This window comes from Phycodurus eques, chromosome 20, assembly GCF_024500275.1.
Source record: "Phycodurus eques isolate BA_2022a chromosome 20, UOR_Pequ_1.1, whole genome shotgun sequence".
NCBI lineage: Eukaryota > Metazoa > Chordata > Actinopteri > Syngnathiformes > Syngnathidae > Phycodurus > Phycodurus eques.
In genome coordinates, this window is record NC_084544.1 from 15074221 (window position 1) to 15099200 (window position 24980).

A 24980-nucleotide genomic window follows, 5' to 3' on the forward strand; every position below is an offset into this window, starting at 1 on the left:
TTAGCCGGGCTACTACAGTGCGTTTGCACATCTAGTTTTATTTTCTACCCGTGTTACGCCTCCGTGGTTGCCAGATTGCATAGACAAGCATCAATTTAAACACGAAGGTTTCTTCCGCGTTCAACATCTCTGAGCTGGCAACACAAACTCGGACGCTGTCACTCTGGTGTCGCTTTGGTTAGGTCGACGCAGCGAAGATGGCGACCGCCTACGAGCGATACAATTTGTAAGTACTGTACATTTAACACCGTTTACTTTTTAAACACCTAATCTCGACGTCGGTCAAATTGCACCCTGGAATCAAGCGACAAGACGGTGATAGCCATAACCTGGGCGGAAATGTAGCTTTTGTAAACGAGGTGACAAGACCGCTAAAGTTCGCCGTCCGGAAAGTGTTGAAGTTTAAACTCCCCATTTATCATGAATAAAGTAATTAGTCTGTATCACGGCAAAATATCGAAGACTGAGCTGGGTTTTTGTCTGTATGCACATATAACCAATTTGGGAATGATATACGAGAACAGAGAGGCAGTTAGTATTTTTTCACTGTAGCTCCCATACAAACCCACAAAGGACTAGTTGTTGTCAATTTATTCCGAGAATGTAATTATTTGTAACGCTTTTTTTTTTTTTTTTTTTTTTTTTTTTGCGTTACAAATATTTGGCGTCATGGTCGAGGGGAACATAGGTCACGTTCATGTGAAAGTAAAAATATGAGGCAGAAACGTGTATTCGTGTATGGTATCAACTGGCACCTCACATTTGTGACCTAGCTTTTTACCCTTACTTCTCAACACTCACTGTCTTGTCACACCATGATTTAGTCAAGACTATTTACAACACATTCAAAATGTCGTTTTTGCCTTTGCTGGATGAGTGAACTCTCCTTGTGTAATATGTTTTTGAGAGAGAGAGAGAGAGAGAGAGAGAGAGAGAGAGAGCGAGAGAGAGAGCATTTCTTTCAACATACCGTAACCGGAAAGACTAAATCATCTGTTTGAGCAAACGTTGGTGTGGGCTGTGAACAGTGTACACAGTCTTTGGTTTGGTTTGGATTATGAAAAGGCAACAAAAGGGTGTTTGTGCAGCTCTGTCACTAGAGCAGTGTACATGCATTTCTCTAGTTCAATTTGTCACCGACGCTAATCAATAGGTCACACTTTTCTTCTGCAGGAATCATGCTCTACGGTATGTTACACAACCTGTTTCTGTGAGCTCTATTTTTTTGTTTCTGGGGAAGTTTTGTTGTTGTTGTTGTTGTTTTTCAAGCCGTTTCATAATTTCTTTGTTTCTTGTTAATTTAACCCTTAGATAGATTGGACGACATTTTGGTAATAATCAAATAGTGCCAGTTCAGTGGACTTGAGGTATCTTTTATACAGACTCAATAATATTTATTATAACATTATTTTGAGAAGTTTAACTAGCACATTTCTTTAGAGCATGTTAAGGTAGTAGTAGTGAGAGAAATACACAGGCAAATTATGGGAACTGTAACTCTTGTCATGTGACACTACTCAAGCAATCAAAGCTGTGCTAGTGTTTTCTTTTTTTAAATTATTATTATTACCATTTTTACGGCACTATTGAATGCCTTGGTAAAAAAAAAACTTGAAAAAAAGGTTACATTTATTGGAGGCGCTGATTCTCATCCCAGCCGTTTCACACTCGGCTGCGAACTGCTCCAGTGAGAGTTGGAGATCACGGCTTGATGAAGCCAACAGAACCACATGTGCAAAAAGCAGAGATGTAATACTGAGGTCACCAAACCGGACCCCCTCTACGCCTCGGCTGCGCCTTGAAATTCTGTCCATAAAAGTTATGAACAGAATCAGTCACAAAGGGCAGCCTTGGCGGAGTCCAACCCTCACGGGGAACAAGTCCGACTTACTGCCGGATATGCAGACCAAACTCTGACTCCGGTCGTAAAGGGACCGAACAGCCCATATCAGGGGGTTCGGTACCCCATACTCCCGAAGCGCCCTCCACAGGACTCCCCGAGGGACACGGTCGAACGCCTTCTCCAAGTCCACAAAACACATGTAGACTGGTTGGGCGAACTCCCATGCACCCTCGAGGACCCTGCTGAGGGTGTAGAGCTGGTCCACTGTTCCACGGCCAGGACGAAAACCACACTGCTCCTACTGAATCTGAGATTCGACTTCCCGACGGACCCTCCTCTCCGGCACCCCTGAATAGACCTTACCAGGGAGGCTGAGGTGTGTGATTTCCCCTGTGGATGGCACACACACCTTCTTAAAAAGGGGGACCACCACCCCAGTCTGCCAATCCAGAGGCACTGTCCCCGATGTCCACGCGATGTTGCAGAGGTGTGTCAACCAGGACAGCCCCACAACATCCAGAGCCTTGAGGAATTCTGGGCGAATCTCATCCACCCCCTGGGCCTTGCCTCCGAGGAGCTTTTTAACCACCTCAACCCCAGAGATAGGAGAACCCACACTCTGCTTCTTCATGGGAAGGCGTGTCGGTGGAATTTAGGAGGTCTTCGAAGTATTCTCCCCACCGACTCACAATGTCCCGAGTCGAAGTCAGCAGCCCCCCATCCCCACTATACAGTGTTGGTGGTGCACTGCTTTCCCCTCCTGAGACGTCGGATGGTGGACCAGAATTTCCTCGAAGCCCTCCGGAAGTCTTTCTCCATGGCCTCACCGAACTCCTCCCATGCCCGAGTTTTTGCTTCAGCGACCACCAAAGCTGCAGCCGGTACCCATCAGCTGCCTCAGGAGTCCCACAGGCCAAAAAGGCCCGATAGGACTCCTTCTTCAGCTTGACGGCATCTCTCACCATTGGTATCCACCAGCGGGTTCGGGGATTGCCGCCACGACAGGCACCGACCACCTTACGGCCACAGCTCCGGTCGGCCGCCTCAGCAATGGAGGCGCGGAACATGGTCCACTCGGACTCGATGTCCCCCGCCTCCCCCGGAACGTGAGCAAAGTTCTGTCTGAGGTGGGAGTTGAAACTCCTTCTGACAGGGGATTCCGCCAGACGTTCCCAGCAGACCCTAACAATACGTTTGGGCCTGCCACGTCGGACCGGCATCCTCCCCCACCATCGGAGCCAACTCAGCACCAGGTGGTGATCAGTTGACTGCTCCGCCCCTCTCTTCATCAGAGTGTCCAAGACATGCGGCCGGAAGTCCGATGACACGACCACAAAGTCGATCATCTAACTGCGACCTACGGTGTCCTGGTGCCAAGTGCACGTGTGGACACCCTTATGCTTGTTCGTTATGGCCAATCCGTGACGAGCACAGAAGTCCAATAACAGAACACCGCTCGGGTTCTGATCGGGAGGGCCGTTCCTCCCAATCACGCCAATCCGCTGTGCAGAACGATGGAGTCCCCAGCGGGAGCGCTCTCCAGCACCCCCTTCAAGGACTCCAAAAAGGGTGGGTACTCTCAACTGCTGTTAGGTGCCTACGCACAAACAACAGTCAGGACCCGTCCCCCCCACCCGAAGGTGGACAGAGGGTACGCTCTCGTCCACCGGGGTGAACCCCAACGTACAGGCGCAGAGCATGGTGGTGGATTGGTCAGCGCAACCACATAACAGCTCTGATATTGGGGGTTTGAATCCGAGCTCCAGCCTTCCATTGTGGAGTTTGGATGTTTTCTCTTTGCTGTTGTGGGTTTTTCTGCGGGTAATCTGGTTTCCTCCTACATTAAGAAAAAAAAAAAAAGCGCATGTTGGGTTCATTGAAGACTCTAAATTGTCCTTAGATGTAAATGTGAGTATGAGCGCTGTGATTGGCTGATGACCAGTCCAGGGTGTACGCCCGAAGCCAGCTCAAATAGGCTCCAGCTCACCTACGACCCTAAGTATAAGCGGTATAGAAATTACAGTTGATATTTGATCATAGTAGAACAATACATTTTCCAAAGCTGTTTCTTGGCATGTTTGAGGCAGCATTTGCCAGCTAGCTACTCTACCTATAGCATACACCTGCAAATTCTTATGTTTCCATATCTCTCGTCAGACACACCACCCCAGAAAAGTTTTTCATCGAAGCCTGCGATGAAGGGGCTGATGCTGTCCTGGCTATCGACAGGGTGTCAAATGAGATGACGCTCACAAGTAAGAAGGCGTCTACGCAAACTACATGAGACAAATATGTGTTACAAACCAAACATCTTGATTAACTCACGAAAAATATATTTGACTGTACACCGTGAACAACCTTTCTTGAGGTTACTCAAAGATTACTATTACTAAGATCTGCTGCGATTCAAATGCATTTACTTATATCCATTCTATGAATACAGTGCCATTTTAAAAAAAAAAAAAAAAAAAAAAAAAGTCACTTATTTCCTCTTGGAAATGTCTGGCAAGCATAATTGTGTCGATCGGTGCTATTGTGATGCTGGGTGACATTTATCCGTATTCATAGAAGGCCTCTCCAGCTGTTTTTATCTTGTCAAAACCGCTCTCACAGTGAAAAGGGTTGGAGACCCCTGTTCTAAAACAGCTAATCTGTCGTGTTTTCACAGGTAAAAAGGATATCCCTGCATCAGCGGTGACCAGGCCTATTTGTGGTATCATGGGAACCATTCGCTTGGTTGCTGGTAGGTACTACAGAGTATTTTATTGACGGATATTCAGTGCATTGTTCAGTATGACAGATATTGCACCAACTGACTTTACACAGGGATGTACCTAATCGTCATCACAAGGAAGAAAAATGTGGGCAGCCTCCTGGGTCACGCAGTGTGGAAAGCAGTGGATTTTGATATCATCTCTTACAAGAAGACAATTTTGCATCTATCAGAGATCCAGGTATAAGAACCCAGGCAAAGACGGGGAAAGCTAGCAAACGCTACGGAAACGTGGATTGTAATTCAGAATATTGGTGTTGTAAGGCAGTAGAAATTTAATAATGATTGCGAAACAAACCCTCTGAGATAAACTGCAGGTATTGCAGTGGTTTTGTTCTCAAGAACATGGTAGAGATGTATACAGTAGTTGTCTTCAGAAAAATAGCAGTGTTTTTTTTTAATAAAAATTATTTATTTTTTAAATAATGTTTAAAGAGTGCATTAAGTGGTAACAATAACTGAGAGCATATGGAATTGGTGACCAGAGAAAGGTTGGAGGTTCACATCAGGTTTCACTGCTGTGCAAAGTGGCTTAGCAGTCTGATCCTATTATCCCAGCAGAAGTGTGCAGAAAACATGCAACTCATTCTCTCACAATACTTACTGGTGTTGCTTTTACTGACCACAGCAACTACAATTATGACCAGATTTACTAAAGGCTTGCGCTTACAAAAAGAGGCGCAAACTTGATTGCTCACACAAATCAATTTGGAAGCTGATCTACTAACCAGGTGCTCACAGGATTGTGTCTGCTTAATGGGAACAGAGGTGTCCAGTAACCAAGTACAAATCACAGATATGCATTGGTAGGTACGAGTCTGACACAATCCTTTTGAGTTGTGTGCCTACGGTGACACTAAGCTAGGATGGTAAAAGTTGTCAGCGTCTTTCAAGTGTGTGAAAGGCAGGAAAACCAAAAAAATAAGGATTGCCAGTACATTATGCTGCATACTGCATGACAGCATACCACACACTACAATTCCGGCAACGTAACCGAGTGTAACCTTTCACAGGTAAAAACCGTTGGGAAAAAATGGCCAAATTCCCTCAGGGCTGCAGCAGACACTGGGAACATAATTTTGTGGTGCTCTCCCTACTCATGGTGAAAATCATCAGTGCTACCTAAAGTGCGTAACCCTCAATTAAATATGGCAGTCTCCACCACTTTTACACCTGTTGCCATCAATGTGCGCAATCTGTTAGAGTGAACATGCAATTGAGCAGCTGGTATTTGGAACATGAGTAAAAGATTAAAATCTAAGTAGATGGCGTGTTTTACACCCACTAACAGTTATCTAAATTCTTGGTGTAAATCAGTTTTAAAAAAAGAACTATAATAATCGTGATTAATTTCACAACAAGCAAAAAAAAAAGTTTATTCACTTTATTCATGTAGTGGAAAGCTGCAGCGGAGACAAATAATATGTCACCTTTATCTCACAATAACTCAAGTCTGTTTATTCTTCTCATTCAGCAAGACAAACTAGCCTTCCTTGTACTAGAGCTGTTGGCGCCAACATTACCTCTGGTGTCTGCGCTCACTGCAAATTATTTGCATTGAGGTGACGCCGCAGGCTTGATGTGCCCCACTCCTTGTTGCACAATTTGCACACAACCACAGTCTTCTCCACACTAAAAAAAGGCTTCCTATCCAGGGTGCAAAGCAATGCAGCCTCACTTTTTTCAAAGTCTTGACCTTTGTACTCTCAAATTTGAGTCACCTCATCGGGCTTCTCTGAAAAGTCAAAGTTAAACAAATCTTATCATTCAAAAAGCAGCCGTTTCTGTTCATGAATGCATTTTGCTACAGTTTGACTTTTTAATCAAAAAATAACTTGCTTGATTATTCAGATTTTGGGGGAAAACGGTATTTTAGAAAATTAATTGAACGTTAATTATATTTGAGCATTTACATCTAAGTTTGGTGAAAGATTCTACATAGTGGTCTATTAACCATGACAGAAAAACACAAATATATTTTGGTAATTACAAATGCTGTTTATTTAAGACCGCTGTGGGATAAAACTTCCAATCGGTGGTGGCCTAGATGATTTATTATGATTATTATTATTAGCTGGAGTTTTATTTCATTTTGTTTATTTTTTAAAATGTATTATTCTTGTTTTTATTTATTTATTTATTTATTTTAAGAATAATGTTCACTTGTTTGTAATTTCTGTGAGGGACACCAGGAAGAATATTCCCCACTATGGTGAAGGCTAAAGGGGATCCGATTTTAAACAATAACCTTGTGAGGTTGTGATATTTTTAGCTTGAAAAAAAGTATACCACAAAAAGTGAGGTTTGCACATTAGGGAACAATGGTCTGGCATACTTTGGTCTGCTTCTTCGACATCTTTACAGCTACTACATAGGGGTATGCAATTTTTCGAGCCCCTGTAAAAGATTTTATTTTTCTGTCCTTTTCTAGTCTCAGGAGAATAAGACCTTCCTATCCATGCTAAATAATGTGCTGACGACAGACGGTTTCTACTTTTGCACTGATTACGACCTGACGCACACCCTTCAGCGGCTGGCCAATACCAGCCCTGACTTCCAGGAGATGAGCCTGTTTGAGAGGGTGAGTGATCCAACAAATAAACATGCTTATGATCAAAGGGAATTTATAGTTGTATGCCGTATTCACCACACTGAATTAATGTTTTTATTCAATTGATCAGGCTGCACGGTGGCCGACTGGTTAGAGCGTCTGCCTCACAGTTCTGAGGACCGGGGTTCAAACTGTGAGGCGGATGTGCTAACCATTCGTCCGCCGTGTCAAAGGGATGATGTACATAAATGTTCTTGGGCACAGATGAGTGCAGCGCATTGTAAGTGTGGGCCTGTTGGAGACGAGGGAGGGAGAGCTATTGCTCCAGGACTCTATAGGACAACTGGCCAAGTATGAGAGAGACCTCAAATTCATGGTTTATTGAAAAAGGACTCTCAAAAATATCTGTCTCTTATAATGCTGACTACCATTAAAAAAAGAAAAAGAAAAAATGGAGAATAAGTCTGCACCCGTGTCCCACCCGTTCGCAAGGTATGATGTAAAGTGGTTAAGGGGTTGTCAATTATTGTGTCATGGGACGGGTTCATTTCCCAAACTATGACGCCGTGAATGGGTTGTCTGTCTCTGTATGTGCCCTGTGTCGTCTGGTGACCACTCTGCGGTGGAGGCTCCGCCTTCCTCGAAACCCTTGAACAGCTTAGGCGTTATAGAAGAGAACCCCTATGCCAAAGTGAATGCTTTGTTAATCAAATGTAACCTTCTGACATTTACAGAATTACAAATTCACAGCTCACAAACCAGAACTGATATATAGATGATGAAGTGTGTGGCTGATGTGTTTCAGGCAGATCAGAGGTTTGTGTGGAATGCAAATCTCCTCCGTGAGCTGGCAGCAGAACCAGAGGTAACATGACTGTCCTTTGAGGCAAAACTCACTTTCACTTAATAGCTCCGTATTTTTTACAATTCGTCTTAACCTCTGATTTATGATTTAACTTACTATAGCTCCACAGGTTTGCTCTCCCTGTTGTACACGGCTGTATCCTTTTTACCACATATGTTTAATTGACGATGGAGAAATGATAAGATTTGTCCTTTAAAGGATCACTTAACAGAATACTTTCCTTGATCTTTCGGTCCAGTCATTGTCATGAAACCGTGTCGTATCAATGGGAAGATCTTTGAGTGGATCCTCATATCCCGGAGAAGTTGCTTCCGGGCTGGTGTCAGATACTATGTGAGAGGTAACAAAAAAGCATGTAGCTGCACCAAGAAGGTAGAAAGTATACGGTCTGTCTAGTGTTTCAAAATCACTTAAGTCACATGCTATGACTCTATAATGGAGCAAACAAAAATAAGATGTTTGTATTGTAATTTTGGTTCTGATGATCTGCATTAAACCTAACTTGAGTATGACCGTTTTCCTGGGAATCTTTACACTGAGAAGCAGAAAAGGTGCATTTTTCAGGCTTGCTTCTACATGCTTCTCTGTACTCTGCTCTCCAGGAATCGACTCAGAAGGCCATGCTGCTAACTTTGTTGAAACTGAGCAGATAGTTGTATATGAGGGAGCCAAAGCTTCCTTTGTGCAGGCAAGTATGACTACTGTGGCTGGTCAGCTTTGACTGGATTCATTATGTCATTCATTACGAGCGTGTTTAAAAGTTGCTGAATAATTTCACAATATTCTTTTTGTACCACAGACAAGAGGATCTATGCCTTTTTACTGGAGTCAAAGGCCCAACCTTAAATACAAACCTAAACCTATTATCAGCAAATCAACCAGTCATGTAAGAACAGGCCTTTACAGGAGTTGGTGTGGTGTTCTTTCAATGGAGAGAAGTTGATACTAACCACTTGGAAACATGTTTCAGTTGGATGGTTTCCAGAGCCATTTTGACTCTCAGCTCCTAATCTATGGGAAACAAACCGTTCTTAATCTGGTGAGTCAAACATCCAAATTCAGTTATGCCAAATGTCAAGTCTGAATTTGACAAAAGAATTCTGGAGGATTACACTTCTAATGATGCATAAAACCTCAAATCACGGTCAACCGTGATATAATTTTTGACGTTAGCTAAGATCTGTTCAATGCATCTCAACTATACCGCATGTGTGTTCCTATTTTTCTTTGGCTTTTTTAAAATGTTACTTAAAGGAGATATGTGGTCTTCATGGTCCATATTTCACCTACAAGTTGTCTTTATGTAATTGTTGCTCAAGAAAATGAAACTGGCAGTCATTTCGAACAATATCAATGAATTTTGGAGCAATTGTCTAAACAATAAATGCCCCTTTTTCATCCCCAAAATCGACACGCCTCGTTGTCTTGGCGTGACTTGGAGGGCAAAAGTGGGACCAAAATCACTACATAGCCGGTGTGGAAAAAGGAATGTACTATATTATAAGGTGGCAGTAATTTGTCATATTTTATATACTGTTGCTGTCAGGTGGACATGATTTTTAAAAAAAATCAGACGCACTGAATCCCCAATAGGTGAACCGCGATATGCTGTCCTATATTATTGAACAACAGCTATGCATCCAATGTTATGTTCATATGAACAACAGCTATGCATCCAATGTTATGTTCAATCGACAATCGCTAATTTATTAGGGTGTCATCATTAAAATGTTACAAATGCTGCGGGCGGGTGAGTGCCACATCCTTGCAAGCCTCATGCAAATGATCTCAGTAGAGGAAAACGTTTTGCTTCATGAAGTCGTAGCTATCAGATCGATTGTTCTGATATTTTCAGAGGTGTAAGTGGCATAAATGGGGATGTAGGCCAACTCATAAATTTTGAAGATCAGCCATAGATTTAGGACATAAAGCGATGTAACGCTTTTGCCCCGGAGATGGATGCCCTCGTTTTCTGATGTTATGACGCCCAACCAAAGTCCGCGTCTCTTAACCATTGTCACCGACAGAAATGCTTTGTGATCTGTAGGAACTCTATTGGGAGGCATTTGTGGTGTAATGAATTAAAAAATTAAGATGACGAAAGCCATGTATATACTGTATGTGGAAAGGAAAGCACTTCCTCATGTGGGATGATCGATTGTTCTGATATTTTCAGAGGTGTATGTGGGGATAAATAGTGATGCAATCAATACAAAATTAAGATGAGAGATGTGGAAATTAATCTGCAAAAAATATTTCACGTGGCATGATGTGGCTATATTTTCTTTTTTTGATTATTTTTTATATACCTTTCTATATACCTGTATATATATTGTGCATTGTTTTCCAGGTAAATCAGAAAGGGTCTGAAAAGCCACTTGAACAGGCATTTGCCAAGATGGTGTCCAGTATGAATAATGGTATGCTCAAGTAAGTAGTACTAATTTTATTGTTTTTATTTTTTGTGGCATGTTTTAAAAACAACATAGCCTACAGAAAAATAGTAACAATGCTACATACTTTACATCCGCTACATGTCTTTCGCCTCTAATCCAACTCGTATGGTTAAGTGGGTATTAATACTCTTTCAGGATAGTTCATGATGGAAGGTTTACATCGGACCCTCTGAATGCAAATGGGGAATTCGATCTAAAATTTCAGTGGAAATATGGTTTAAAACTGAAATGAGAATGTAAAACCCGAATAAAACTAGGGTTTGATTGACCTTGCGCCCTCACTCGGTCCATTAATTTTGTGTGAATATACTTTTACATTGGCATCAGTAATAGTGATGACAGCAACTGTACTGAAATACAAGAATTAGTTCAAATGAATTTTCGACTCGTTCTGTACTTCGTCATTCAGTTCATGATTCAGCTCTGAGCATTCACCCTGTAACATATTCACTTAACGAGGGCCTCTGCGTTCACGAATCATAGTAGATAGTCATTTGCAAGAATTAGTTAATTAAAATGATTTGTTCAACTCTTTCTGTAATTTGTCATTCATTTTATGATTCAGCTCTGAGCATTCACCCGGTAACATATTCACTTAATGAGGGACTCTGTATTCACGGATCATAGTAGACAGTTACTTGCAACAGAAACTGCTTTATTTTGGATGGTATACATGCAGTAAAATTACTCCACGGTGAACGTGAGTCCCCTTTCTTCTTGTATTGCGGAATTCACCAAATACTGTAAACTAGGAAAGCTGGGGAGATTTAAAAAAACAAAACACCCTCAGCAGGGTTCTGGAGGGTGCATTGGAGATTGCCCAACCAGTCTACTTGTGTTTTATGGACTTGGAAAATGCGTTCGACTGTGTCCCTCGGGGAGTCCTGTGGTGGGTGGGTGCTCTGGGAGTATGTGGCACCGGACCCCTTGATAAGGGCTGTTCAGTCTCTGTACGACCGGCGTCAAGAGTTTGGTCTGCAATGCCAGCAGTAAGTTGAAAATGTTTACAGTGAGAGTTGGACTCTGTCCAGGCTGCCCTTTGTCACTGATTCGGTTCATTACCTTCATGGACAGAATTTCTAGGCGTAGCCAAGATGTTGAGGGGCTCCGGTTTGGTGGCATCAGTTTTACGTCTCTGCTTTTTGCAGATGATGTGGTTCTCATGGCTTCATCAAGCTATGAACTTCAACTCTCACTGGAGTGGTTTGCAGTCATGTGAAGCAGCTGGGATGAAAATCAGCACCTCCAAATCTGAGGCCCTGGTCCTCAGTTGAAAAGGGGTGGAGTGCCTCTCAAGGTCGAGGAAGAGAGCCTGCCCCAAGGGGAGGTGTTCAAGTATCTCGGGGTCTTGTTCACCTGTGAGGGAAGAAAGGAGCGGGAGATCAACAGGCGGATCAGTGCAGCATCTGCAGTGATGCGGACTCTGTATCGCTCTGTTGTGGTAAAGAAGAAGCTGAGCCAAAATGCAAACCTCTCAGTTTGCCACCCGATATACAGTCCTCCCCTCACCGATGGTCATGAGCTGTGAGTTGTGACAGAAAGAACAAGATCACTGATACAAGTGGCCGAAATAAGTTTCCTCTGCAGGGTGTCCGGGCTGTCCCTTAAGGCTTCTTGATACTCCCGCGTGGGCGACAGCGCCCGCATTGCATCACGTGACTGACGCATTGGGTCGACACTTGACGCACACATGGCACAAATTGTCGCCGCGCGCAGAATGCCGCGGAGATCATCTCTAGTGATTGGTCCATTTTAGTTACATGCTGTGATGACGTACTCTGCTTTCCCCTTCCTCAATACCGCCATCTTTAAAATACAAAACATGGAACAGATTGAGGAGAGGCTGTGGGAGGAGGTGTGCAAATATGTGCATTTTTATGATGCTAGCACTAAAAGTTACAAAGATGCACAAATGTCAGCGGCGGTAGGTTTAGAGGTGTTGGAGTGCCAGCGAAAGTGGAAACTCATGAGGGACAAATACATCCGCATAAAGAGGAGAAAAGGTGGGTGGAGTGGGGACGCCAGCGCCTTCTTGATCGATTTTGAAATATAATTAAACGTGTCATCTGGTCATCTCGGTCCATTTGTTCTAGCCCTGTTCCACGGTCGCCATTGTTGTTGCTTTGTTCCTTGTTATGGAAAGTAAAAACGGCTACCGAAATTGGCCATAAAATGCAGAGGAAACTCCACCTTGTGGCGTCCGAGCCAATACCAGCTACAGCGACACCCCGACTTGGACGAGCCAGCAGATTTTCAAAACAGCGCGTGTGAGTTGCGCTCAAGTATATAGACAAACTGCATGCAGGATAGCCTCAGTGACTATCCCAGTGTCGTTCGCCGATGAAGTGATTCTATTCATTACGTTTTGTCAAAATATTATTTTGATTGAATGAATCATTTGTGCGGCACGGTGCACGACTGGTTAGCACATCTGCCTCACAGTTCTGAGGACCGAGGTTCAAATCCCGGCCCCGCCTGTGTGGAGTTTGCATGTTCTCCCCATGCCTGCGTGGGTTTTCTCCGGGCACTCCGGTTTCCTCCCACATCCCAAAAACATGCATGGTAGTGTGCTGGGGAACTCTGAATTGCCCTTAGGTGTGAATATGAGCGCGGATGGTTGATTGTTTCTATGTGCCCTGCGATTGGCTGGCAACCAGTTCAGGGTGTACCCCGCCTCTCGCCCGAAGATAGATGGGATAGGCTCCAGCAGCCCGCGACCCGAGTGAGGCTAAGCAGTAAAGAAAATGGATGGATGGATGAATCATTTGTGAACGACAGCACTAATCGGTGATGATAAGCCAAGGAGGGATTGATGACAATGGACCTTAAAAAAATAACTGTAGTCATCAAAGATAAGGTTTGCTGAAGGTCTTTGCTTTGTTTTACTTTCAACAAATTTTATTTGCAGTCGTGGGGGACTCGAGCATCACTCAGGACTTGACTCGAGTCAGATTCAAGTCGCCCATTTAGGAATTGGGACTTGCTTGACCAAAACATGAAAAACATGACTTGACTTTGACTTGGTATTCATAAGACTCAACATTGTTGTCTTTGTATAGCGCACGCAAACCTGGCAACCCATTGGTACTGTATGATGTGGTGTGCAGAGGTCACCCCATGAAGCAAGTGTTAAGAAGGGAGCTCCAAAGATTATTAATACATAAGATTTTTTTATTATTATTAAATTGGGGAAAAAGAGAACTGGAGCATGAAAGATTTGCAACTCAAAAATAACAACGAAGACGTATAACTTTATCCGTTATGGTTTCCACTGTATGTTTCAGTATCAGTTACATTTCCCCCACCCACTAAAATTTTGGGTTTGCAGTGAGTACACTGATGTGGCGAACAAAGGTTGCAGTTAACATGATCTTTGTATGTGAATGTTTTATCGCCTGAGGGATTATCTGATGAGCACATTTTTTCAATGTAATATGCTTATCCTCACTAAAGTCGCGGGTGTGCTGGAGGCTATCCCAGCTAACTGTGGGAGAGAAGGGTGTGGTACACCCTGAACTGGTCGCCAGTCAATCGCAGGGCACATATAAACAAAATCCATTTGCACTCGCATTCACACATACGGGCAATTTAGAATCTTCAATTAACCTACGATGCATGTTTTGGGGATGTGGGAGGAAACCTGAGTACCTGGAGAAAACCCACACAGGCACGGGTAGAACATGCAAAACGTCACACAGGTGATACCGGATTTGAACCCGGGTCCTCAGAACTGTGAGGCAGATGTGTTAAACAGTTGTCCTCCGTGCCGCCATAAAAGAAACAAGATGAGGCAATCTTTCACAGGTTTTTAAGTGACCATTTCCTATTCAGAACATTTTGGTCTCCATCCTCAGTTACATAGCCTTTGACTTCCACAAAGAGTGTAGCCACATGAGATGGGATCGTCTCCAGATCTTGGTGGATGTTGTAGCTGAGACACAAGAGGAATACAGGTATGTCACACAGCAGCTACAGTCCCCTCCACAAGTATTGGAATGGCAAGGTAAATTCCTTTGTTTTTGTTACAAACTGAAGACATTTGGGTTTCACATCAAAAGATGAATATGAGACAATACTTCAGAATTCCAGCTTTTATTTCATGGTATTAACATCTAGATGTGTTGAGCAACTCGGCAAAGAGCACCTTTTGTTTGAACCCACCTACTTTTCAAGTGAGCAAACGTATTGGAACATGTGACTGATGGGTGTTTATAGGTACTCAGGTGTTCAGAATCATCTTTATTTGCCAAGTATGTCCAAAACATACACAAGGAATTTGTCTCCGGTAATTGAAGCCGCTCTAGTACGACAACAGACAGTCAATTGACAGAGAACACTTTTGAGACATAAAGACATTGAGAAAAACAGTCACTGAGCCATAAAGGGTTGCTAGTTATCTGGTAATCCTGGTAAATTTTGTATTTTTTTGACAATTATGCAACAGATGCAGAGTCCTCTAGCACTTAGAGCAGTTCGAATGACTAATATTACAATAGTCCGGTGCAATGACCATTGTGCAAAGGGCGCAGAGACTTCAAGCGAGTAGTACGATAGTCTGGGACAATGTTGATTGTGCAAATGTTGCAGATACTCCTCAGTCAGTGTGCAAATGGAGCAGATGCTACTCTGGCATGAGTGGCCAGTATTGGTCAAAAACAGATATGCAAATAGTGCAGCATGGTGAGACTACTACAGTGAGTGCACGAGTAATATATTATTGGCCCCACAGAAATGTGACAACGAACTTCAGTCAAAAAAATTGCCAGATGTTGCAATGGAATTGTAGGTTAGGTGTTTAAGAAGTTGATTGCAAGAGGGAAGAAGCTGTTGGAATGTCTGCTAGTTGTAGTTTGCATTGATCGGTAGCGCTTACCTGAGGGAAGGAGGTGGAAGAGCTGGGGTGTGATGTGGAAGGTCCGAGAGGATTTTGCACGCTCTTTTCTTAGTTCTGGGAGCATGCAAGTCCTCAAGGGTGGGTAGTGGGGTACCGACAATCCTTTCAGCAGTTTTGATTGTCTGTTGCAGTCGGAGTTTGTCTTTTTTTGTAGCAGCACCAAACCAGACTGTGATGGCAGAACACAGGACTGATTCCAAGACTGCTGTGTAGAACTGCCTCAGCAGCTCCTGTGGCAGCCCGTGCTTTCTCAGAAGCCGCAGGAAGTACATCCTCTGCTGGGCCTTTTTGAGGACGGAGTTGATGTTGATGGCCCACTTCAGGTCCTGAGAGACTGTAATTCCCAGGAACATGAAGCCTCGACGGTTGACACAAGGCAGCTGGACAGCGTGAGGGGCAGCTGTGGCGAAGGATGCCTCCTGAAGTCCACGATCATCTCTACAGTCTTGAGCGTGTTCAGCTCCAGATTGTGTCGGCCGCACCACAGCTCCAGCCGCTCCACTTCCTGTCGATATGCAGACTCGTCACCATCCTTGATGAGGCAGATGACAGTGGTGTCTTCTGCAAACTTCAGGAGTTTGACAGCAGGGTGCGTTGAGGTGCAGTCGTTCGTGTAGAGAGAGCGAGAAGAGCAGCGGAGAGAGGACACAACCTTGGGGCGCCCCAGTGCTGATGCTGCGTGTGGATGAGGTGGCCTCACCTGCTGTGTCCTCTCCGTCAGGAAGCTGTAAATCCACTGGCAGATGGCAGGTGAGACGCTGAGCTGGAAAAGCTTGGAGGAAAGGAGTTCAAGGATGATGGTGTTGAACGCTGAGCTGAAGTCCACGAACAGTATCCTCGCGTAGGTCGCTGTGTTGCCTTTTAGATTGATTGCTTAAACATGAGAGAGTGCTTGTTTTTGGCTGCGGGTTTCACCTGTGAAAACTACATTTCCTGTTAAGCAAACATGTCTATGGGAGAAAAGCACACCATTTTGAAGCTGCGAGAAGAGGGAAAATCAATCAGAGCTATTGCACAAACATTGACCATAGCCAATACAACAATTCGGAATGTCCTGAAAAAGAAACTACTGGCGTACTGAGCAACAGACAAAACAGGTCGGCCAAGGGTATCAACAACAGTTGATGACAGAAACATTGTGAGAACTGTGAAGAAACACCCAAAGACAACAGTCAGTGATATCACTACCAACCTCCAAAGGGCAAGGGTGAAGGTATCACAGTCCACTGTTCGAAGACTTCGAGAGAATAAATATCCAGGCCATACCACAATATGCAAACCTCTCATCAGCAAGAAGAATCAGAAGGCCAGATTGGATTCTGCAAGGAAGTACAAACATGAACCACAAAGGTTTTGGAACAAAGTTTTATAGACTGATGAGATCAAGGTTAACCTCCTAACAAAGTAATGGAAAGGCCAAAGTATGAAGAAAGAAAGGATCTACTTATGATCCAAAAGACTCAAGCTCATCTGTGAAGCATGGTGGAGGTAATGTCTTTGCTTGGGCTTGCATGGCTGCTTCTGGAACAGGCTCACTAGTCTTTATTGATGATGTAGCAGCAGAATGAATTCTGGAGTCTGCAAAACTATTTTGTCTGGGAGTGTACAGAAAAATGCATCCAAACTAATCAGGAGAAGCTTCATAATGCAACATGACAATGACCCAAAAGACACTGCCAACACAACAAAGGACTTCATCAGGGGGGAAAAGTGAACGGTCTTAGACTGGCCAAGTCAATCACCTGACCTTAAACCAATAGAGAATGCATTTTACCTCCTGAAGAGGAGACTGAAGGAAGAAACCCCCAGAAACAAACAAGAACTGAAAGAGGCTGCAGTAAAGACCTGTAAAAGCATTTCAAATGAAGGATGCAAGTCTGGTGAAGTCAATGGGTTGCAGGCTTGATGCAGTTATTCCAAGTAAGGATTATGCCACCAAATATAAAATGTTGTTCACTTAATTTAATAATGTTTGTTCAAACACGTTTGCTCACTTAAAAAGTGGGTGGCTACGGACAAAAGGTACCCTGTCCTGAGTCGTTTAACACATCTAGATGTAAATACTATGAAATAAAAGCTGGAATTCTGTATATGAAAGTGTTTCGGGTAATATGGAAGTTTTATACCACAAAGAAGGGGACAATCCTTTTCTCTCTATGTGCAGTTACTTCATGGTTAACTTGGACGGAAAGGTACTAGTCCAGCAGAAAGGTGTCTTCCGCAGTAACTGTATGGACTGCTTGGACAGAACCAATGTCATCCAGAGCCTTTTAGCACGACGCTCCTTGCAGTCTCAGCTACAGGTAAACATTAACTGAGGGGGGAAAAAAGCACATTTAAATGAGGTTCGCAATGTGTATCCGGTTGTGTGTCTTCAGAGAATGGGTGTTCTAAATGTAGGACAGCGGCTTGAAGAACAGGCTGACTTTGAGAAGATCTACAAAAATGGTAATACTAATATCTGCTTGTTAGCATGTCACGTGTGGGGTCAGCTTACTCTTATCTCTGTGTTTTCTAACCAGCATGGGCTGACAATGCAAATGCATGTGCGGTACAGTATGCAGGAACTGGTGCATTAAAAACAGACTTCACAAGGTACAGTAACACCAACTTTTCACATATCAAGTGACTAACTTGGTGTTTTCTAGATTGCCAATATTGGAGTTTCTTATATCTTCTACTTGACAAAAGTTTCTCTTTTTCCCCCCTACTCAGGACAGGGAAAAGAACACACTGGGGATTGTTGATGGATGGTTGGAACTCTATGATCCGCTATTACAAAAACAACTTCTCTGATGGCTTCAGACAAGTATGTTACAGTACCATATACATTCTTGCCGTGCTAAAAATAAATTTTTGAAATGTGTCACTTTAGTGACAACACTCATTACTAAATATCAAATAATCGATATTAGATTAGAAGTCACTGAATGGTCACAGAGTTTTTTTTTGGGGGGGGGGGGGGGAGACAATCTTATGAATGTACAGTATGTGCTCAACACTTACATAACTCATTGGGGTGATAACGTAATGTCATGAATGCATGGTCCAACATACTCCTAATTGACCACGAACGTTGGCGATGCGTGGTCGCCATAGCAAGGCCACGATTATATTAAAGCTGTTATTTTAAGGTATAATGACTAGGACAGGGAATTTATTGTGTACATTTTGATTACAGAGAAAATGATGCATTTCATCGTGAATACTGAACATGTTTAACATGTCTGCCCTGACCGTTATCGGCGTTGAACAGGGAAGGGGAAAAATCACTCTTACTACACCACTGGATAATCTTTTGATCCATCCAATAATTGTCCTTTGTTTTGAGTTGGTTTTAAGGAGGAATGGAGCTCAAACCAGGAATCTGTCAGATTTATTTTTATGTGTGTAGCGTGCTTTACGCAGCTTTCAGAAAACTGATAAGTAGATGCATGACACCATCAGTGACAGCATCCCGTGTGACCATATACAATTACAGTGGTACCTTGACTTATGAGTTTAGTTCCTTCTGTGACCATGCCTATTACTCAAATCAACTTTCCCGGTTGAAGTGAATGGAAATGCCATTCATTCATTGTATAAAACATACAGTAATAACAGTTGGATAGAATGTTAAATGTTTTTTGCTTTAATACAATAGCCATTGTGCTGCTCCTTCTGGTGTGCACACCTTGGCCACTGGAGGCAGGAAAATTTATTTTATTTATTTTATACATAGATATAATGCACATAGGTTGGATGATGAAACACAAAGATCATCACACCCGTTTATTTGGTTGCAGGATTCAATTGATTTGTTTCTGGGTAATTTTGCCATTGATGAATCAGACGGCCCCGGTCCTCTGAGGGTGCAGAAGGACTGGAAGTTCCTCACGGTCAGTTGATCAGTATTTTGTCAATTTGCATCAGCACCATTGAACTTCAATGTTGTCTTTGAATCCTGTTATACAGCTACCTATCGTCATGTTGGTGGCATTCTCAATGTGCATTGTATGTCTTCTCATGGCTGGTAAGTTCTTGACTTCTGTTTAATCAGCACCATTTTCAACTCACTGTGAAAACCATTGCCGGACTTCTTACCGATTATTGTGTTGTTATTACTCATTTAAAATTTGAACTAAATCTCTCAAATTGGTGGTACAATTATCGTTTTTTTACCTATGGCCTCCTCACTGGACAGTCTGAAAAACATATCTATGGAGTGGGCTAGTTTCTGATCGACAATCACATAAACTGTAAACTGTCTGTAAAAAGACAATATACAGTGGGTACGGAAAGTTCTCAGACCCCTTAAAATTTCCACTCTTTGTTATATTGCAGCGATTTGCTAAAATCATTTAAGTTAATTTTTTCCTCATTAATGTACACGTCACCCCATATTGACAGAAAAAAACGGAATTGTGGAATTTGTTTTTTATTTTATTTAGTTTTTAAGATTTCTTAAAAAAGAAAAACTGAAATATCACAGACCCATAAGGATTCAGACTCTTTGCTGTGACACTCTTATTTAACTCGGCTGCTGTCCATTTCTTCTGATCATCCTTCATTGGAGTCCAGCTGTGTTTGATTATACTGATTGAACTTGATTAGGAACGCCACGCATCTGTCTATATAAGCCCTAACAGCTCACAGTGCATGTCAGAGCAAATGAGAATCATGAAGTCAAAGGAACTGCCTGAAGAGCTCAGAGACAGAATTATGTCAAGGTACAGATCTGGCCAAGGTTACAAGAAAAAGCCTGCTGCACTTAAGGTTCCTAAGAGCACAGTGGCCTCCATAATCCTTAAATGGAAGACGTTTGGGAGGACCAGAACCCTTCCTAAAGCTGGCCAAACTGGTAAAGAGAGGTAAAGAAGAACCCAAAGATCACTGTGGCTGAAGTCCAGAGATGCAGTCGGGAGATGGGAGAAAGTTCTAGAAAGTCAACCATCACTGCAGTCCTCCACCAGTCGGGGCTTTATGGCAGAGTGGCCCGACGGAAGCCTCTCCTCAGTGCAAGACACATGAAAGCCTACTAAAAAAAAAGATGGTGAGAAAATAAGATTCTCTGGTCTGATGTGACCAAAATAAACTTTTTGGCCTTAATTGTGGAGAAAACCAGGCACTGCTCATCACCTGTCCAATACAGTCCCAACAGTGAAGCATGGTGGCGACAACATCATGCTGTGGAGGTGTTTTTTCAGCTGCAGGGACAGGGAGACTGGTTGCAATCGAAGAAAAGATGAATGCGGCCAAGTACAGGGAGTGCTCAGGACCTCAGACTGGTTCGAACATTCACCTTCCAACAATCAATGAACCTAAGCACACAGCTAAAATAACGAAGGAGTGGCTTCAGAACAACTCTGTGACTGATCTTGAATGACCCAGCCAGAGCCCTGACTTAAAACCAATTGAGCATCTCTGGCGAACCTCTCGATTTACTGGTCGATCTACGTTCCTGCCCTCACGTATGGTCACGAGCTGTGGGTCGTGACCGAAAGAACAAGATCCCTGATACAAGCGGCCGAAATGAGTTTCCTCCACAGGCTGTCCGGGCTCTCCCTTAGAGATAGGGTGAGAAGCTCGGTCATCCAGGAGGATCTCAGAGTAGAGCCGCTGCTCCTCAAGCTACTGCCCCCGTGACCCGACCTCTGATAAGTGGTAGAAAATGGATGGATGGATGGCTGCAATATATCAAAGAATAAAAATTTTCAGGGGATCTGAATACTTTCCGTACCCACTGTAATAACCTCACTTACAATTGGCAGTGAAAAATATACTTGTTGGTGCATGTAACAATTATTGTAATAGTTGAAGTGGGTGAGTCCCAGTGGCTAGAAAGTAGTAGAAAGCAATTATTTTATTTTACTTATTTTTTTCCTCAGTGAAGATACATGTTCCAGTACTATAAATGAATAAACCCCTATCATTTGGGAAGTTTTTTGTTTTTTTTGTTTGTTTTTTATGAAAAAGGCCCTGATATGTCATTCCATCCGCATGAGCAATTATTACCAAACACACCCTTGTCAGTTCCAGATTGTTTCATTTCCAGGTTGACGATGACCAAACACGCTAGAATAATAATAATTAAAAAAAAAAAAAATCCAGTCCATACATGTGACTACATTTTTCCCACACTCAAATCTATCCATATTTTTTAATCTTTAAGTGAGCCACTTGTTTCTTTTCAGATAGATGTTTAAATACATAGAAATTAGTGCACTATCAACGTACTTTTTGAAACTATAACCTTGGGAAATAGTTGTTATACATCATAAGACCCTTGTATTCTTTGTATTTCTCACGATATGTCTGTATGAATTTACTTTCAAGACAAACCTACAGTTCAGTCAGTTTAGCATTTTAAAGTTATTTGGATCGTACCCCTACCTTGTAGAAACAAGAATTGCATCATTGCCATGGTAACTTTGGTGTAATGTAAATTTCTCAAATTTAATACCCATAATGCATAAACGTTGAAATTGAAAATTTTACAATCATACAATGTTTAAATATCTGACCTTTGTGTGCATATTTTATCATGCAGAGATGCATACCAAGCAACACATTGATACTATTTAGGCTTTGTTGTCTTTCAGGTGACACATGGACAGAGACTTTTGCGTATGTGATGTTTTGGGGTGCATGCAGCGCCATTACAGCAACAATCATCCTCTTTAATGGGCAAGACTTTGTGGATGCTCCTAAACTTGTTCACAAAGAGAAAATGGACTGAGTCGTAGTTGTACATCTTAGGGTACACGACAAACAGCTTGAGTATGAGACCAAGATACCTTGTCAACATTATCCTTCTCTATCCACATATGAAGACTACACTGTTGTCTGATGTGTCCTGACTTCCCTTAAATTTATTCGTGCTTTAGAGAGCCTAAAATGTGGATTATGGCTGATCTGTTCCGAAAAGCATATGGGTAAATTTCAACAGATTTTCCTCATTGCTAAACATTTTTTGTGGAGACCAAGTACTGTTCACTGCCACTATTACTCTATTCTTCACACATATTCTTTTATGGATTCTTTATCAGGATTCTTCAATCTCATTACAATTTTGTGTATATAGTCAACCTTCACTAATTGTGGGAGATTAGGGACCAAGCCTTGCCCTGAAAAGCTAAAATCCACAAGTCATTGGCACCGCTCCCTAAAAGCACTTGTAATTGCATATAGATGGCACAAAAGGACTCCTTTTGTCTACATGAAGCTTGTCATAGTGTCTTCAAATTGTTTCCTTGGCACCTAGATGACACCAGATGATGCCAAACCAATACGGTTATTGCTTTGGCCTGAGCACAAAAACAGCAAACAGGTGAATTTTTCAGTGTACAACAGAGGATAGGTTCCCTCCAAAAATATGCGATTAGGCGAATTAACGAATGCTGAACCATAAATATACCGGGCTTCACTGTACTACTAAAACCTAATATCTTGTTCAACCTTGGGATAAAATGTTGCCTGTTCAATGTCTTGCTGCTTACAGGTGCCTTTGAGGCATTTGTAAAACATTTGTAATTAAAATAATAATAATACATTAAAACAACAAAAACAAACTTGGTCAATGAAACCTTATCAAGATGCATGTAGTCCAGAAACAAATCAAATGATTGTTCACTTATTTTGTCATAGTGTATAATGTTTATTCCTCGGTATCAAAGTAATATTTGGATATATACTGTATATTACTGGATGATTGGCATGACCTTAGAAATCAAAGCTTTGGTCACTTTACAAGAGTCTCATGAACTATTTCATTGCCCCTATTAAGCAGACGGTTATTCAAGGTGACTTCCGAAACATTTATATATTTAAGAACATATATTAAAAAACGAGTTTACAGTAATGCCTTTTAGCACACAACGAAATGTGACATATGTATGAAACTGTTGCATCTTTTAAGTTATATGCTATAAGTAAATGCTATTCATTAAGCTGTTAGAAGTACTAAACATTTATTTCATGCTGTACACAAGTTAACTTGTTTTGCTGCTATATTTAGCACAGTCATTAATTGTTTTTTGTTTGTTTGTATTTCCCTCTAAGTGTGGTAACGTGATTATGGGGATACTGTGCAGTCTTCTAAATATTCAAAGTAGTTTATTAATGGTTATAATTTAACAGGATTTTTTTTTTTTTTTTGCAGAAACAATTATTGTGAATGTTTGCACACACGAGATCATGATTTGCAAACATAGCGTAATATTTGGAAGAAGCTATTCAATTGTATAGTTCCTCCACCTGATAGCTTATATGAATAATTATTGTATTATAAACACAAAACAATAGTGCGACTGTTTTTTGTCCATTCCAATTTGCACAGACAACTTCATGTTGTTTAAACCCAATAGAAAGTTTCTGTATACATCTTGTTTACGCATTTTGCTTATTTGACGGACATTTTCTTTCCTTTGGTTCCTTAAGTCAAGAATGTCTGTGACTTTATTTAGGGTTTGTATTAACAGTCCTAATGTGTTTTGTGTTGTAATCATATTGAGGTATCATATACTCTATACAGTGTAATAAATATATTCATGTACAGCATTAATATAGCTTGAATGTTATATGATCATACAGTTTTTGGTTTGTGATTCAGTGTCGCCACTATTCTAAATTATTTTTTTGTTTTGCAAATGTTCAACCGTGGAGCTAGTGACTTAAATGTTAACTTGGTAATTCGCAGAAATCGTAAGGTATCACAAATCTCCTGTGCATTTATGGTATGGTATGTTCTTTGCAGACATCACTACTTTTAAATTCCGTTAAGACTTCATCAATTTGTTTATACTGTATTATTGTACAATAAACTACTGTAAAATGACTTCCTTTGTGGCACAGTCTTCTGTTTAACCGTATATTTTTTTGGCTACTTAAAATAAATAATTCAATAGCTCATTTTCATGTAATTTGATCAATAACGGTAAAGATGTGGCTCGCTGAATTTCCTTTTGAAAATCAATAAATTTTACTGAAATGAGTATTTATATTTTTGGCAGTTATCTATCAAATGTTATAATTCATTCATTCATTTACCGTCCATTCTGCTTATCCTGGACCCGATCCCAGCTGATTGTGGGCAAGAGGCGGGGTACACCCTGAACTGGTCGCCAGCCAATCGCAGGGCACATACTGCATAAACAACCACCCACACATTCACACCTACGGGCGATTTAGAGTCTTCCATTAACTTTGTATGCATGTTTTTGGGATGTGGGAGGAAATAAATAAGAGTGTCACAGCAAATGGTCTGAATAATTATGGCTGTGTGATACTTCAGTTTTTCTTTTTTAATAAATGCAAAAATTTCAAGAATTCAGTTTTTTTTTTTTTTTTCTTCTGTCAATATGGGGTGCCGTGTGTAAACTAATGAGGAAAACAAATTAACTTAAATGATTTTAGCAAATGGCTGCAATATAACAAAGAGTGAACAATTTTAGGGGGTCTGAATACTTTCCGTACCCACTGTAGGTTGGTAGGTGTCTACCAGCCTCTCTGCTAAACTTACCTCTAGTTTTACTCTCACTGGTTTAGTAACTCATCTTTTGGAGCGTTTAAGTCCACTAGTGCCATCTTCTGGTGAACGAACTGCAGCGACAGTTGTAAT

General features: G+C 41.8%; 1 protein-coding gene across 1 annotated transcript; it reads left to right on the forward strand.

The window, feature by feature from the left end:
* The first annotated feature begins 41 nt into the window (after nt 1-41).
* sacm1la (SAC1 like phosphatidylinositide phosphatase a) lies at nt 42-24198 on the forward strand. The gene is made up of 20 exons (XM_061664464.1): nt 42-226; nt 4001-4098; nt 4512-4586; nt 4670-4797; nt 7048-7197; nt 7973-8032; nt 8134-8167; nt 8271-8372; nt 8635-8720; nt 8832-8918; nt 9003-9071; nt 10383-10462; nt 14343-14441; nt 17547-17685; nt 17761-17830; nt 17905-17977; nt 18098-18191; nt 19168-19260; nt 19337-19394; nt 21964-24198. The coding sequence occupies exons 1-20, from the start codon at nt 198-200 to the stop codon at nt 22098-22100; spliced, it is 1761 nt and encodes a 586-aa protein (XP_061520448.1). The 5' UTR covers nt 42-197; the 3' UTR covers nt 22101-24198.
* The last annotated feature ends 782 nt before the right edge of the window (nt 24199-24980 follow it).